General features: G+C 40.1%; 2 protein-coding genes across 7 annotated transcripts; both read right to left on the bottom strand.

The window, feature by feature from the left end:
- Positions 1–354: 354 nt before the first annotated feature.
- LOC115597298 (transcriptional regulator Myc-A-like) lies at positions 355–2,864 on the bottom strand. Of its 6 annotated transcripts, none has more exons than XR_003987062.1 (7): positions 2,477–2,860; positions 1,683–1,710; positions 1,465–1,557; positions 1,269–1,364; positions 940–1,119; positions 692–780; positions 355–567 (listed from the first exon to the last, which is right to left on the bottom strand). XR_003987062.1 is itself a non-coding variant. In XM_030443104.1 (2 exons), exons 1-2 carry the CDS (start codon positions 2,714–2,716, stop codon positions 1,585–1,587), a joined length of 366 nt encoding a protein of 121 aa, XP_030298964.1. In that variant the 5' UTR covers positions 2,717–2,864; the 3' UTR covers positions 1,126–1,584. The 6 variants fall into 6 exon arrangements, 1 of the variants encoding a protein (XP_030298964.1); XR_003987061.1 differs by having other exon boundaries at positions 658–780; positions 1,642–1,710; positions 2,477–2,859; XR_003987060.1 differs by having other exon boundaries at positions 1,642–1,710; positions 2,477–2,857.
- An 8,090-nt stretch (positions 2,865–10,954) lies between these two features.
- On the bottom strand, positions 10,955–15,038 carry kcnf1b (potassium voltage-gated channel, subfamily F, member 1b). The gene has a single exon (XM_030443103.1). It carries the CDS (start codon positions 14,926–14,928, stop codon positions 13,603–13,605), a length of 1,326 nt encoding a protein of 441 aa, XP_030298963.1. The 5' UTR covers positions 14,929–15,038; the 3' UTR covers positions 10,955–13,602.
- Between the last annotated feature and the right edge of the window lie 2,125 nt (positions 15,039–17,163).

Raw genomic sequence — 17,163 nt, 5'->3', positions numbered from 1 at the left:
GGATGCATGGCTGCGTCCGTTTAGTTCTATGCAAGCTTGCCACCACCACCACCCCAGCCTCCACCTGCTCATTCTGAGTCTAAAACGGAGCCCAATTTATCTAGCTGCTTTGACTCCATCCCGGGGGGGGTATGCATTGTGCTCCCCAGATCAACCTAGCATGCTGTTTGTCAATTCCGGGGAGCTCCCGGAGCGGAGCCTTCAACGCCAAGTCTAACTGTATATCATTTGTCGCAATAAATGATTTAAGCAATGACCAGAGTGTTCCTGAATGAAATGTATTTATGTATTCATAAATATGACCATACACAGGTCTTTAAAATATGTACCTCAAAACACAAAAGTTGAGACAAATGAATTAGCCAGCAACAACTTTTATTGGAAATAAAATAAAACATTATCATTTCACAGACTATTTTTTAATTCACCCTACATAAATACTAAAGCGTCTTCAAAAACTCCTCAGTGTCCAGAGCTCTTCTGAGTTTTTCAGCATATGTTTCTAGTTGCTGTAGAGCCTCCTTGCTCATGTTGTTTGTCATGTAATGAGCCAACAGCCGTTTTTCACTGATGAGACAAAATGGAAGAAAATAGCGATTAGTAAAAGGAAATTCACACGGAAAGGATGTCATAAACAAGGTAAAAAACAATACTTACAGGTATTAGCACTCTCCTTATGTATGTAGCATACCTCAAGTCATACTGCAGTCCACATTTATACACTTCTGTCGCTCTGTCAATGGAAAATGCATGGACAGCTGAAAGGGCGTGGACTGTTGCCTGTGTCGTGAGGTGAACAAAAGGACATCTTTCATTTAGACATTTAAGTTGTCTGTCATGTTGCAGTTAACAAGATATTAACCATAAGTTAAAGACTGACAATAATAACAATTATACAAAATATGTTAATATAATAAATACAAAAGTTTCATAATTTACCTCTGGCAGAAGCACATCCATAACAAATGCCACGTGATTGTGACATCTGGTTGTCTGTGCTTCAACCAGGCTTGTCAAGAAGCCCAGCTCTCTGTCAAGCTGCTCATCCTCCACAAAGAAAATGATCACCCTGCCCTTTGATGTTGCCCATGAGGATGTAACTTTTCATGCGATGACCGCCTGTAAATATATATATTTCTTAGGAGAATGCTCAAAATAAATGTACGAACACTAGGCTAACAGAAAATGTTTCACTTAAATCATTCATTTAACATATTTTGACCAAAATTAGTTACACTATGTGACTTAAATTCCATTTTCAAACTCACTTCAAGATGTTGCAGTAGACCGTTATCCTGAGTGATGAACGTTACATGAAGGTCACTAGTGACTTTTCTATGGTGTTCAGCTTGCTGAGCCCTTTCCTAAAATTTGATCAAACAGCATTCAGATGTTAAACGTAATTATTCTGGTTAAGTATAACAAATAAGATTTGTTGTTTGTTGATCCTTTGCATGTCCTTACCACAAGCCTGTCGAAAGATGCGTCTTCACTCAGGATCCCAACGTCTCTGGTTGTGGTGACCACATCATGTTAGTCCATGCTGTCATTATAGTCCTTAATCAAGACACACAAAGTCATGACTTAGTGCACAGCTGTGAACACTGGATATGTTGTTCTCTTGTGATAATCTTCACTCACATTAACATGCTCTCTGGGTGGAAAGCTGTAAGGCCTCTTACTGTACATGTGGTCGGTGTCCTGTGGACTCTGAAGAAAGCAAACCATAATTGTGTCAGTTTGTTTTATGGAGATCCAGGGAGGATTGACATTTGCACTTAAAATTATCGCACCCCCATTGCAAATTAGGTTTATTGACAAAATGTACAAACTTTCTGCTTTTTACAATAAACAAATCAAACATGAACAATTTAAATGGATTCAAGAATACATCTGTCATTTTTGCAATAAATGTATTTGTATGTCACTTTCTGACATGCACTTAAACGTCACCGTTAATAAATCTCTAGCCAGTACAGTTATTTGAAGTGATATAAAACATGACCCTATTTTTTAATGTTTTTGTGTGTCAAAATAACACATTGATATGTTGAGTTAAATGACAATATTCTGCGTCTACGTGCCGTGTTCCCTCAATACTTCTGTTATCATCCCTTGCTCAGTCATTAATCTGATTTTCATAACGTAAAAGACGACACAAAATGGGTTTGCTTAGGCACATTTTCAGCGTATCGGTTTGACGAAATGTGTTTTTTTTTTTTACAAATAGTCCGGAGTCTTTGAAAAACAGTCATTAATGCTCTTTCTGCCTGGCAAAAGACGTCTCAAACATTAAATTAAACGTCAACATCTTCCCAAAATGTAAACGACCTAAGCTGAAATGGCATCTCCATCTTGTCTGCCTACAGGCGCTGCTGACAACTGTGGTTTGCGAACGTACGGTTAAAATAACATTAAGTGTTCAATGTTTACACCACCTAACCGGGAACTTAAAAATAATATAAATGTGTCTCACCTGAACTGGCATTGCCGTCTTGTCTTGGCTGCATTCTTCTTCTTCTTCTTCTTCTTCTTCTTCTTCTTCTTCTTCTTCTTCTTCGACTGCTTGCATTTGCTGCTGTGAGTTTAATCGTCCTTCCCGGCCACCGTAGCAACACGTAGGCGTAGTTTGTAGGGGCGTGGTTTGTATGGGGCGTGGTTTGTAGTGGCTTCGGGGGTCGCAGTGGCTGCAGTTGGGTATTATTGGCTTCTCCATCTACTGTCTGTCTGGTTACAGCGTGCAAGCTTTATGCGCATGCCCCGTCTCTTCTTCTCCATTTTTGGTGAATGTCAAGCGCCACCTATAGGCCTGGAATATGAACTACAGCGTTTTCGGTCGTTTTCAGTGGATCCGTATGGACGCAAATATTAATATATATATATAAATATTAATATATGAATGTAAAAATATATGTTCCTCTGTCACATCAAGCTGCTTTATTTTTTCACTGTGACTTCAAAGTTGGTTATGTGTGTTCGACTGTGACATCAGAGCTGCACTGTTTGATAAACTGTTACATCAAAGCGGGACTCTTTCATCCGCATTGACATCTATGAGCTATAAATGTTCCACCGTGACATCAAAGATGCTCTGTTTGATCAAATGTGAGATAACATGTGGTTATGATTGTTCCACTCTGACATCAAAGCTGCACAATTTGATCCACAGTTTGATCCACCGTGATGTTAAAGCTGCACTGGTTGATCCATTGTGACATCACAGTTGGTTGTGATTGTTCCACTGTTACATCAAAGGTGCTCTGTTTGATCCGCTGTAACTTCACATTTGGCTGTAAATGTTCCACTGTAACATCAAAGATGCTGTGTTTGATCAATTGTGTAAACACAGTTGGGTATGATTGTTCAACTGTGACATCACAGTTGGTTGTGATTGTTCCAGTGTTACATCAAAGCTGCACTGTTTCATTCACTGTGACATCACCGTTGGTAATGATTGTTCCACTGTGAAATCACAGTTGGTTATGATTGGTACACTGTGACATAAAGCTGCATAGTGTAATCCACTGTGACATCACAGTAATTTTGACTGTTAAACTTTTACATCAAAGGAGCTCTGTTTAATCCACTGTGACATTACAGTTGGTTATGACTGTTCCACTGTGACATAAAGCTGCACTGTTTGATCCACTATGACACCAAAGCTGCTCGGTATGATCCACTGTGACATCACAGTAGTTATGATTGATCCACTGTTACATCAAAGGTGCTCTGTTTGATCCACTGTTACATTACTGTTGGTTATGATTGTTCCACTGTGACATCAAAGCTGCCCAATTTGATCCACAGTTTGATCCACTGTTACGTTAAAGCTGCACTGGTCTCACTGTGACCTCACAGTTGATTAAGATTGTTCCTCAAATCAAAACTGCACTGTTTGATGGACTTTGACATCAAAGCTGAACTGTTTGATCCACTGTGACATCACAGTTGGTAATGATTGTTCGATTGTGACACCAAAGCTGCACTGTTTGATCCACTGTGACATCACAGTTGGTTATAATTTTTTCAGTGTGACATCAAAGCTGCATTCTCTGATCCACTGTGACACCACAGTTGGTTATCATTGTTCCACTGTGACATCAAAGCTGCTCTCTTTTATCCACTGTGACATCAAAGTTGGTCATGATTGTTCCACTGCGACATCACAGTTGGTCATGATTGTTCCACTGTGACATCACAGTTAGTTATGACTGTTCCACAGTGACATCAAAGCTGCACTGTTTGATCTGCTGTGACATCACGGTTGGTTATGATGGTTCCACTGTGACATCACAGTTAGTTATGACGATTCCACTGTGACATCAATGCCTCTCTGTTTGATCCACTGTGATATCAAAGTTGCACTGTTTATCCACTTTGACTTCACAGTTGTTTTTTTGTTCTGTTTGACATCAAAATTGCACTCTTTGATCCACTGTGATAGCAAGCTACACTGTTTGATCGACTCTGACATTAAAGCTGAACTAGTTGATCCACTGCTAGGCTCTGTGTGAACAAGCAACTTTCAAAGACAGAGTTCAACCTGTGTGTGTCCATGCTAAACAGGATGAGACTGAGTCAACTTTTATGATTGCTAATGCATAATAAGTGCTGTGTTTGTACAGAGTGAGATGCACCCTGAACCAAAATGGCTACCACAGCATTCTGCAGCCCCATGCAGTACCCTCTGGTATGTGCCTAGTTGGTCAGAGGTTCATCCTACAGAAAGATAATGATCCAAAACATAAGTCCAAGCTATATCAGAAGTACCTTAGGAAAAAAGAATAAGATGGGAAGCCTAAAAACATGGAGTGGCCAGCACAGTCTCCAGACTTAAACCCCATCTAGGTTGGTTTGAATGAACTGGACAGCAGAGTTAAAGCAAACCAACCTACATGTGCCACACATTTATGAGAATGGAGGGTTTTTTAAGTTATTTTTTGGTAACATTAATTAATCTTTCATAGCAATGAAACAGAAATACAGCATTCACATCCTTCTACCAGGAATGTTTAATTGTATGTATTTGATTGGCTACCTCAGCACCCTGCTGGATGACATTAAGCCCAGGCCGATGAGCCGTGTTCAACTTTTATTACATTTTTCACACAGGGCTTTAGACAGTCTGAATGCATATAATATGTAAAATTTACACATAACTAGGTCTAAAAAAACAGCTGGACTTTTTCTGTATTGGGTTGAGCAAACATAGGCCTATATTACCTGCTGTAATCCATACGCCGTGCAAAGCTGAGTCTATGACATCTTATTACATGGGGACTTGATCAAATTTCAATTAATACAACTTCCGTATTTTCATCATTCGATTCAAATTCAGAGGTCAATGATTCGATTCTAAACCAATTCTCGATGCATCTCGATGCAGCATTTTTTTAATGTACATTTCATCCATGCATGATTTAATAATTAATAATGATGTGATAATATGATAATATGAGCCATATTTAATTTACTTCCAATATATTTGATGAATAAAACAAATGAAAGAAATGTGGCAAGTCAACTGGAAGGTTACATTTGCTAGCAAACATGCTGCTTTGCAAAGAACCAAAAGGAAAAGTGTTCCTGTAGCAGCATACATGTAGTACATTAATACAGCTGCAGCTGGTCGATGGTTGATACAGGTGTTTGTATCACAGGTTGATCTGGACGTCTCACACTTTGCCACAGCTGACTGACCTCACGCTGAGCTCGGGCTGGATTTCAACATACTGTGCGGGCTGTACAGTGTTCCCATCGACTTGGATTCAGCTTAATAACGATGTATGCGGCTGGGAACGATGGCTTTAATAAACCATTTGAACGCAGTGCGAAATGACAGAAATAGTTACAGGTGTCACAAATTAGCCGGGATGCTGCGCACTCAACGCAACAGCTAACAGGTAACAGCCAACAGCCAACAGCCAACAGCGGTCTCCGCGCTGCTCTCGAGCTGCAGCAGGTGAAACAACTTTCCCATGTTTTTTGTTGTGTGCACGGGTCGACCGTCTGGGCGCTGCATTCTGCACTACCGAGTTACGCCTTTTGCTTTCCGTCAACATTACGCTGTCAGTTAACATGTAGAAAATCGATTTTTGACATTTGTGAATCGATTCAGAATCATCCACGTCCGAATTGCGATTAATCTAAGAATCGATTATTTTTCCCACCCCTACTTACTCAGCAACACCCCAAAAATATCTGAAATGATTCATTCTTGTGACTTGCATAACATTTTCGGGAAAAAATACCACCATGTAGCTCTGTTAAATCTTCTACTATGAACTGCAGAGTGCATTTAATGTGGAAGTTTAGTCTAAAAGTTCAGTCTAAAAGCAAAAAGGATGAGTTGAGATTGAATAATGAGAGCCAGGCTGTTATTCAAAGACTGGAACCATGACAACAGAAGACCACTGCTAGTGAGAGGAAATTATGCTTTTTTGAGAAAGAAAGAAAAGCAGAGCAGAACATGTTACCATCATGTTCAGCATGACATTAAAGAAAGGATTTGAGGTTTAGTCATTTGACTGCAATGAGTTGAGTTGTTTTACTTAGAGGGATCTGCTGCCTGGACTTTTTTGAAATTACACAAGAATGCAAAGGGGTTTATGTTACAACTACTTGTGACTTTGAATCTGATAAGTTGGGGTTTGATTCACCCAAAGATGGATGACACACTGCTTGCATATTTACATTCTGGTTAGAAGGTCTGACATCTGGGATGTAAGAGTCCACTGCCAAACAGTGCTGTGTTCACGACAAGACTGAGAAGACATTTTAATATTTAAATTCTTACAGATATAATCTGTGATGGTTTCTCTAGCTAGTTACAAAAGTACATGAGCATTTACTACTATTAATAAGTTGCTAAATATGTGCAGTTCAACTTGGCTGAGTGTTCAAGTTCTAGGTTGGCCTCAGCCTTCCTGGGGCCCTGGTTGGGAGCTGTTCTGGTGACAGTGGGGCTCTGTGGCTTGATTCAGACCAAAATCTGGAGGTGCGGCGAAAAAAACGCAGGTCTTCCCATTCATTTAAATGAGGGTAGTCTGTTTTTGGTTATAAGTTGACCAATCGAGTGTGATGAAAAGTTTTAGCTTAATGTGGATATCAACCCATATGTTACTGCAGTAAAATTAGACCACTGCACCTACAAGCCCATATCACCGTTGCTGATTTTATATTAAAGTAACATTAACATTTGTCCTAACTGAAAGTGGAAAAAGAGAACATCAGTTCTGCAGTGCACCTACCACAAAGGACAAACAATAGCTTCTTTACTAATTTTGTCTATAATGGAGGCATTTAAGCGAATATTAACGGTGCCCAGCGACAAGCCTTACTAAATTGCTGGTCAGCATCATTTTTCCAAGGAGCTTTCGTGCTCAGTGACAGACAAAATAGCATAATTAACGCTAGTAAGTTCGTATGAAAAAAAATTTACACCAATGGTGTCATATAATCCACATCCATTACAAGTTGCTAACAACACTTACTACATAATGATACATTAAAGCAAATTATGTGTCTTTTGCCAGTTTAAAGATTTTTTTTTTGTGTGTGTGGCATCAACACCTTTATTTGACAGTGGATAGATCGTAAAGGGGAGAGAGATGGGGGGTGTGACATACAGTACAGCCCCTCCAGCCGGATTCCAACTGGGGTCCACTGCGTTCATGGCATGCGCTCTAACCACTTGACTACCTGCGGGCCCAATCTTTTGCCAGCTTAATGATGAAAAGCATTTTGATCCTTAATGGAGGCAAAGGTATAGTTAAATTTGAAAGGAAATTACCAGTTAAGCAGTTTGGAAAATGGATATACAAGTAGAGAATATTTGCTAAATGCCATGTTTGTTCATTTATGTCAGTGAGAACCTGATTAAGTATACCCTATGTTTAATGCTGGTGATCCATCTGTGATTGCCACTGATAAATTGTTGGAGAAGCTCTGTTGGATCTTTGTGTTAAAATGTAGGCCTACACAAAGCACAACCTCTTTTTCAATTTTACTTAAGTGAGTAAAATGGAATACTTGCTTCCCCTGAGCATTGTGTTCGATAGAGATTGGTGAATATTCCCGGATTTTTCTTCCCCACTGTGATCACATGTTGTTGTTGCAACTTGAGAAGTGTCACTGTCTTATGTGGTGGCTACAGTGCTGCTGTATCAGTGCTCATATCTAAAGAAACCCAGAAGAAAACTAAAGCATAGTGTGAAACTTTAGCTACCTTAACACTAACCTAACCAACCACCTACACATTACTACTATGACCAGTGGGAGCTTATTAAAAATGACTTATGATCAGTATTAAACCTTTCTTCAATCAAAAGCTATTTACCATCAAATCCTCCTGCAGACATAAGTGTGCTCTGGGACTTTCAGGATCGTGGGAGACCTCTCTTGTGAAGCATCAAAGCATGATGGGGGAGGCCAGCTATTGACAAGGTGGCTCTTACGTCTTTGATGCGATTGTTTACAGGTTACCATGGATTAAACGTTGCAGGAGAGCCAAAGAAATAAATAACATAGATGTTCGCTCAACAACACACAGTTCAATAGGAAATCAGTTTGTCTTTCGCTTCAAGGTCATTATAGACTCTGGTCAGCAACATATAATTACAACCTGTGTGTGTCCATGCTAAACAGGAGTGAGACTGAGTCAACTGTAATGATTGCTAATGCATAATAAGTGCTGTATTTGATTGAAGTCAATGTCAGTCATGTGTTTCTTCTACTTTTACCTTTAGAGTGCATCCCACTTTTCTTTTAAAACACGAAGCTATTAGAGTAATGTTTTTGGCATCATTAAACATCAGCAAAACGTGAGGGCACTAATGCTCTACACATCAGTGTGTCTGATCGCTGCTCTCTAAGCCAGAGAAGCTGACAGATCATCTTAGACGGAGGACAAGGAGGTGGAGGCAGGACGAAGGAGAGACCCAATGAGTAAACAGTGGGTGGGGTGGTGGTATTAGTGGAGGAGACGGGGTGGTGAGTGTTTTTGAGCATTCAATGTGTGTGGGTGTGTATAGCCTTACTTTGAAGTGTTTTCCCGCTTGGGACGGCAGTTTCTCACAGGCTGCTGCCTCAGATTGTGTCACAGGCGATGCACAAGCACAGATAAATGCAGAAACTTAGATGGTAACATGAAGATGGAGACACAGACAAAATGAGAAATGTATCTACACACACAGAAACACAGCCCATAGAATCAGCATTCACCTGCTGTAGAGCAAACAGGGACCCATGCCTGGTTTATGACACAACTCTGTCACAGGGGAACATTTTCTGTCTTCTTTTGTGTGTCAATTCTATACAAGATGGCTGCAGGAAGGAACAATAAAGTGATGTCTGTGGTACCTTGGAGGCAGCATACTGTGCAGGACTGAACACAGGCAGGCAGACTTACTTCTGTACTTCTGCAAATTCGCTCGAAGTTGTATCTTTTTTGTCCTAACAAACTGCATGGTAGCTACGTGCATTATTCAAGTTCAACTTAAGGAAATATTTGAGGTACTTTTAAATATCTGATATTTTGTACATTATTATAGCAGGAAAAAATATTTGCAATGTGAAGATTAAGTAAAGTAAACAACAGAACATTTAAGGGGTGATGATAGGGGATTCCATCCCCTTGTTAGCAAAATGACCGAAATGCATCCCCAACTGATGGCGGGGTTTATGCATTTGATGTAGTCTAGGATACATATATATATATATCTCATATCTATTGGCAGCGACTGTTGTTGTATATTTCACCTTTAACTTGAGTACCTTTCTGCTTCACTACATTTCTGTTATTGTACAAACCCCAAATCCAATGAATTTGGGACGTTGTTTAAAATGTAAATAAAAACAGAATACAATGATTTGCAAATCCATTTCAACTTATATTCAATTGAATACACTACAAAGACAAGATATTTCATGTTCAAACTGCTAAACTTTTTTGGGTTTTTTTTTGCAATTATTCACTCATTTTGAGTTTGATGCCTGCAACACGTTCCAAAAAAGCTTTCTTTTGACAACAGTTGGGAACTGAGGACACTAATTGTTGAACCTTTGTAGGTGGAATTCTTTCCCATTCTTGCTTGACGTATGACTTCAGTTGCTCAACAGTCCAGGGCTCTATTATCGTTCATAATGTTCCACACATTTTCAATGGGTGACAGGTCTGGACTGCAGGCAGACCAGTCTAGTACCCGCACTATTTTGCTACGGAGCCAGGCTGTTGTAACACGTGCAGAATGTGGCTCAGCATTGTCTTGCTGAAATAAGCAGAGACGTCCCTGAAAAGACGCTACTTGGATGGCAGCACATATTGCTCCGAAACCTGTATGTACCGTTCAGCATTAATGGTGCCTTCACAGATGTGCAAGTTACCCATTATGCCATGGGCACTAAGACACCCCCATACCATCACAGATGCTGGCTTTGGAACTTTGCTCTGATAATAATCTGAATGGTCGTTTCCTCTTTGGCCCAGAGGACACGACATTCATGTTCTCCAAAAACAATTTGAAATATGAACTTGTCAGACTACAGAACACTTTTCCACTTTGCGTCATTCTGTCTCAGATAAGCTTGAGCCCAGAGAAACCAGCACAGTTCTGGGTGTTGTTGATATATGGCTTTTGCTTTGCATGGTAGAGTTTTAACTTGCACCTGCAGATGTAGCAATGAACTGTGCTAGTGTTCCCGAGCCCATGGTAATGTCTTTTACAGAATGATGTGCCGCCTGAGGGTCACAGGTGTTCAATGTTGAGGGGCCTTGACGCTTACATGCACCAATTTCTCCAGATTCTCGGAATCTTTTGATGTGTTAAAGAAATCATTCAAGTCCTGTTGAGTAGCTTGCTGCTGTGATGTGTTTATTTAAAGAATACTGGTAACCTGACAGGCACAGAGCAGATCTGAGCCTGAGAGTGGACCCAGAGCAAATAAAACTGCAGCATTTTATACAGTAAGAAAAAAGGTTAAAAAAAAAAATAAGACAACAAAAGGCATGCAAATGCGGGTCTGCTCTTTGGAGAGTGTGAACGGGGAGGGGGGGTCACACATTTAACATAGTGATCAAACCAGGTCTAGACCCCTTTGATTAACTAGCTGGTGTAATGCAAGTGTGTATCTGCAGGATTTAAGAGACAGGAATCACCTAAGTCTAGAAATGTTTATTGTCTTGCTCAGATGATATTATGGACTGTAGATGATAAAATCCCTTAATCCCTTGCAATTGTGTGCTGAGAAACGTTGGTCTTAACTGTTGGACAATTTGCTCACACAGTTGTTCACAAAGTGGTGAACCTTGCCCCATCCTATCTTGTGAACGACTGAGTCTTTCATGGCACTCACTCTGTTTTCAATTAACCGGTTCGCCTGAGGAATGTTCCAAACAGGTGTTTTTTGAGCTTTTGTTGCCCCTGTCCCAGCTTTTTTAGAACATGCTGCAGACATCAAATTCAAAATGAGTGAATATTTGCAAACAAACAAAGTTTATCAGTTTGAACATGAAATATCTTGTCTTTGTAGTGTATTCATTTGGTTATAGGCTGAAAAGGATTTCTAAATCATCATAATCATTCAATCATAAATCCATCTCATCGATGGACTAACCTGTTGAAAACTATTTTTGTATGTTTAAAACATTTTTGCTAATAATATTTTTACTTGCACTTTCAATTTATAACTTTTACTTGTAATGGGATATATATTTAAAGCAGTATAATGTATCTAATTTAAGCGATCTGAGTCCTTCCTTCACCACTGTTTAACTCTATATCTTTAGATGAGTGAGTGCATTATGGACAAAACCTACGTCTTCTGTGTTCCATTTTAAATGACCCAACACTCAAACTGTGGATCTCTGCATGAACAGATTTGAAAAACAGTTTGTGAAAATTTGTGTTGTGGTCACATGACTTGCATGCATAAAAAAGAAAAGAAAAGCAATTATTGATTGGGGGGGAAGACAAATCTTTGGTTTTAATCCAATTTCTTAAATAGACATGATAATCTACAATAAAATGAAAACTAAACACACATACACATTAATATAACTGAATATTTGTATTGTTGGAGAAAGGATGGCGTCGTCAGTAGTCACAAGTTGTTAATTTGTGGTCAGGTGATACGTACCCCGGACTACGGATTTATACACGGGAACTAATTTTAATAAAGCCCCCTTATTTTGTTTTTTAAGGTGTCATGAAAGAATGTGTTCTCACAGCCATGGAGTCTTTAAAAGTGTGATTGCCTTAAGTTAACACCATCTTTCACTGTCTGTCATCTGTCCCAGGGCCATTAATAATCGCATCTACACATTAGCTAGTGTGGGGATAGCTGGACACACAGGATACATACTTTTGACAGCTGTCTTAACACAACATATTCCTCTACAGTAAGCTGAAAACTAATCTGATTAAAGGAATTATTCACACACAAGATGCAATTTATGACTCAGTTGTTATCATATTTTAGCCTTTCTAATTAAAGGCATTGCTTAAAATGCTATAAATCCACACCCCTACATGATATATTTCCCAGCTAAATATTGAAACCTGATAATATTATATACAAACCCATTTACTTGTTATTTTGTGTTGTTCTTTTTATTATTATCAGTCTGGAAATTTGGACTCAAGTTTCTAAGTTGTCCTTGACTTAGCAGGTTACACGAGATGCTTTAATTATTCTCTATGCACAACTATGTACAACTTTTTTTCATGCACACATTTTAATTCTATAATAACAACAAACTTTATGTCAACTAGACCTTTGCACCATGGAATAAGTGGCAGGTAGCACAGTCAAATTGGCAAAATTAACAACACAGCTGTGTAAAGACAACATCTCTGTTATGGTGCAATGTACAGGTGTATTGCATGTGCATGGAGCTTTCCAGATGTGGCCACAGGTATAAAAACTGTGGCCACATCTAGGGTTTGTTATCGAACCCCATTTCCGCCAGTCAAAGACAAGAAAAAAGAATATGTATAATAAGCTTTATGAAAAGAAACATCTCAATGGTGAAATGTTACTAACAGATTTAGAAAAAGATCAAAATGATTATATTATAGTCACAATAAAAAAAAAAAAAAAAAACATTAATTGGACTGAATTAAAAAGTCAAAATCATATGATTAAAATAATAAATATGAGATTTTAAAAAATCTAAATTATGAGATTAAAGCCAGAATTAATTGAATCAATTGAAATAGAAAGTCAAGTACCAGCTAAAAACTAATGTCTATTAAATTAAGTCATAAGAATGAGATTAAAACATTCATAATGATCAGGTTAGGGAGTTAAGTCAACATATCACAGTTATGACATTCTTTCTCATAGTTTCTCATAAATTGTCACAAGTCTCATATTATGTGTTTGTTTTTGTTTTTTAATCAAGGCTAACTTTTATTTTATTTTTTCTTTAATTGGCGGGTATAGGATTCCAGTCTAATGACATACTGAATTTTGTAAATTAACTTGAGTTTTATGTTTTGATTTTGTTTTGGCTCATGAGATTTGGACAAGTGACTTTCTGATCTTCATATTTCTTACAAAAATGATCTGCCGCTAAACGTCCTGGTAGTGTCGTAAACAGTCTCAGTTTAATTGCTGCTTAATTTTGCGCGCTTCCCTGCCAGATTTCAGCTCCATCAGCTCCACCTCATGCTTCGCCGCAGTATCCAATACTTTCTGTTTATTATAAAAGACCACAAAGTTGTTTATGATGGGGTGGATGGGCAAGGCGATAGCTATCACCCCACAGAGAAAACTGACGGCTGCGTTGCACTTGCCGAGAGTGGTTTTTGGATAGATGTCTCCATAACCCACTGTGGTCATGGTGATGATGGCCCACCAGAAAGACTGCGGGATGCTCCTGAAAAGAGTCTCCGGGTGGCTTTGCTCCATGGTGTAGGCCAGCGCTGAGAAGACAAAGATCCCCACGCCCATGTACATGAGGAGCAGACCCAGCTCTTTGAGACTCTTTTTGAGCGCGTAAGTCAGAGTCTGCAGCCCGGAGGAGTGCCGCGCAAGCTTGAAAATACGCGCGATACGCATGATTCGGAGCGCCTGGACAGCCTGTTGGACATTAGCCAGCTCCATCATGGATGAGTTGCCAAGGTAGTTGAGGGAAAGGACCACGTAGAAAGGCATGATGGCCATGAAGTCTACGATGTTCATGAAGGAGAGCGCAAAGTGCAGCTTGTTTGGAGAGGAGGCGAGACGCAATAGGTACTCCGCGGTGAACCATAACATGCAGGCAGACTCGATCGCCTCCAGGGTGGGGTGCTCCACCAGTTTTCCCTCAGCGTCCGTCACCTGGAGCTCCGGGATGGTACCCACACACATCACCAACGCCGACACCAAAATAGAAAAGAAAGATACGATGGCGATGGTGCGCGCCGGCAGCGAGGATCCCGGCTTCTCCATCAGTTTCCAAAGGTACCTCTGGCACCTTTGGCGGCGCGTAATGCACTGATCCACAACTAGATCTTCCAGAATAACTTTGACTTTGATGGCAATCTCATTCAGCTCCTCCTCCTTCTCACTTAGGTACGTTTTGCAGCATTCATCCAAAACATTCTGATCTATTTTCCAAAACTCCATCTCCTTGATGAAACAGATAGGACAAATGCCGCGTTTTATGTGGATTTCATCAAAGTAGTAAACGTCGATGATGCACTTAAAGGCATCAGGATCTCGGTCAAAGTAAAACTCCCTTCTGCCGGGATCGAAGTCATCACAGAGCGACGAGATACGTTCGGGATTCTGAGTTGAGCAGTTCAACAGCTCTGCTAGTCTGCTCTCCGGATAGCGGTTCAAAACATCCCCGAAAAGCACCGCTCGGACTCCGCCAATGTTCACCGCAATCTCTCCCTCGGCGCAGAAACCACGTCTATATTTTGGCTTCGGAATTGTCCACATTTTACTAAATGTTTGAGTGAAAAAATTCTTCTCAAATAATGTGAAACATGAAGCGCACAGAATTAATGTCCATTATCCCGGTGCGTAAATGTTTCCTCTCGAGTCTGTTTCGCACAGTGAGTGGTACTGCTTGAGCGTCCAGCTTTTACTAACGCTCGCCCCTCCCCTCTCTCTGAAACACACACACACACACACACACACATACACGCAGGTCTTTTTTGCGGTATTGTGTCGCTGTGTGGTTGTGAAGACAGTTTAGTTAAAAGTACACCGTAGTGCGCCATGTAATACGAACTATAACTCTTTTCCTGCCGTGGTGAGAAAATATTGTCTATTTTAAGTTTTGAAAAGTACAAGGTAAATACCACATGTTGCGTCATGCAGAACCGTTAATTAGTGGAATTTACAGTGTTGCTATTTCCGAAAGAAACCTTCCGATTTGAAATGTATTTAATGATCGACTGTCGCTTCTGATGTCGGGTAGGCCATGAAAACTGATGCTGCACAGTGCACTCTGGTGATCATGTACTGTATAGCATTCAGTGGTGGAAGTGACAAAGTACACATACTTATTGACTTAGTAACCTACCTGTTGCACTGTAGCCTTCCTTACTTGAGTTTTTCTACTTTATGCTGTACTTACAATAATGTTCACTGCTTACTTTTTACTGTATCTGACAGGTGAACATATGTCTAGTTTTCAGAATAAGATTTTGCACAGGTCTAATCTAATCTTACTTTTTCACTTGTAACCTGGGGTCACATGTAATGCCCACACCAGTGCAGTTGTCGCCCAACTTCACACATCAAATGTTTATGAGCTGTTGGCAGTTACACCAGACAGATATTTGACCTGAAGCCCACATATTAAAAAAGCTCAATTGCATTATAATTTTCAATAGCGGGGCGTGCAGGTGGTCGAGTGGCTAAAGCGCATGCCATATACGCAGCTGAGCCCGGTTTGATTCTGACCGGAGGTCCTTTGCTGCTTGTCACATCTCACATCCCCCTCTCTCTCTCCCGTATTTCCTCTGTCTACTACTTAATAAAGGTGTCTATGCCAGAAAAAAATCTTTAAAAAAAAAACAATTTTCAATTGCACTGAAATGAGAAACTGTATGCATCACCATGATGAGGCATTTGTTGGGGTCTGTACCAAACAAATGTGTTCTCTTACATCTGGAGAACAGTATTTGTAGGCTCAGGGCATCTGTACAGCTCTACAGTACATTGTAATGCTGTTTCCACCACACATTTTACCTCAAACACTTGCAGCTTCTGTGATTTGGATGTTGCATCCTTCCATTCTTTCTGAACTGCATTATTATGGATAATGCACACCAACATCTTCGGCCTTTCCCCCACTCTTCTGCTGCTTCCGTCATGGTCATTCATCTTTCAAAGCCGCTCTTCAACCAGCATGTCTACTTTACCTGAGGTGGAGCAGACAGGCTAGGTGGCAGAGCAGCAACAGGGCAACCTAACAAGCCCAGAAACTCTGCAGCTGCATCAGCCGAGGTGCCATTGTGTTTACCGGCCAGGCAACGGCTCACAATCTGCCGCGTAATATCTGACGCTGGCTGTTTTTTACAAATCAACCATGAGAAAACCACAGCCACAACCCATTAACACCACTGAACATACACTTAGGAAATAGCATGCTAGATAGCTAATTACATATTTTCTCTTTGTGATGTGATTAAACAGTAACAGACAATGTGAATGAGATGAATGACTCCCTCCCTCCCTCTGGTTGTACAGGAGGACTACCCAAGGGGGATGGACACAGGAGGACAGCCTCTACCAGGCACTCGACTGAACTGATCTCCCTCCTTCTCATCCAGGGGGACTACCAGGGCCACGGAAATCTCTGTCAGCGTAGTGATATATACAGTCATGATATGTGTTACCTACAGAATGTGCTGTATAGTGCAACATAAACATTTACTGGACTGTTAAACAATGTGCAACTGTGAATGAAGAAACATAATTTACTGCACTGTGATGGCTTCAAGGTTTCTATTAAGAATATGCTTAAAGATCACTCGAGGGTCCCATATTGTAGAAAGTGAGATTTCCATGTCTTTATTTTTGATGATAATGCAGGTCTAGGTGCTATACAAATACTATGAGCATAAAAATGCTCAATCAAAATTAAAATGCACACCGCCCATGTTCATAATTTTGGCCTTAAACAAGCCTTGAGGTTGTGATGTCACAACTATACAGTTGCCA

The sequence above is a fragment of the Sparus aurata genome, chromosome 16, assembly GCF_900880675.1.
Source record: "Sparus aurata chromosome 16, fSpaAur1.1, whole genome shotgun sequence".
In the NCBI taxonomy this organism is placed as follows: Eukaryota; Metazoa; Chordata; class Actinopteri; order Spariformes; family Sparidae; genus Sparus; species Sparus aurata.
The sequence above is the reverse complement of the archived record's forward strand: the minus strand, read 5'-3'. Positions and strand labels throughout refer to the sequence as shown.

Coding starts and splice junctions, on each gene's coding strand:
- kcnf1b (XM_030443103.1), bottom strand. CDS start 14,928: ATGTGGACAATTCCGAAGCCAAAATATAGACGTGGTTTCTGCGCCGAG.
- LOC115597298 (XM_030443104.1), bottom strand. CDS start 2,716: ATGGAGAAGCCAATAATACCCAACTGCAGCCACTGCGACCCCCGAAGC. Junction 1,711..2,476: donor AGACGGCAATGCCAGTTCAG/GTGAGACACATT, acceptor TGCTTTCTTCAG/AGTCCACAGGACACCGACCA.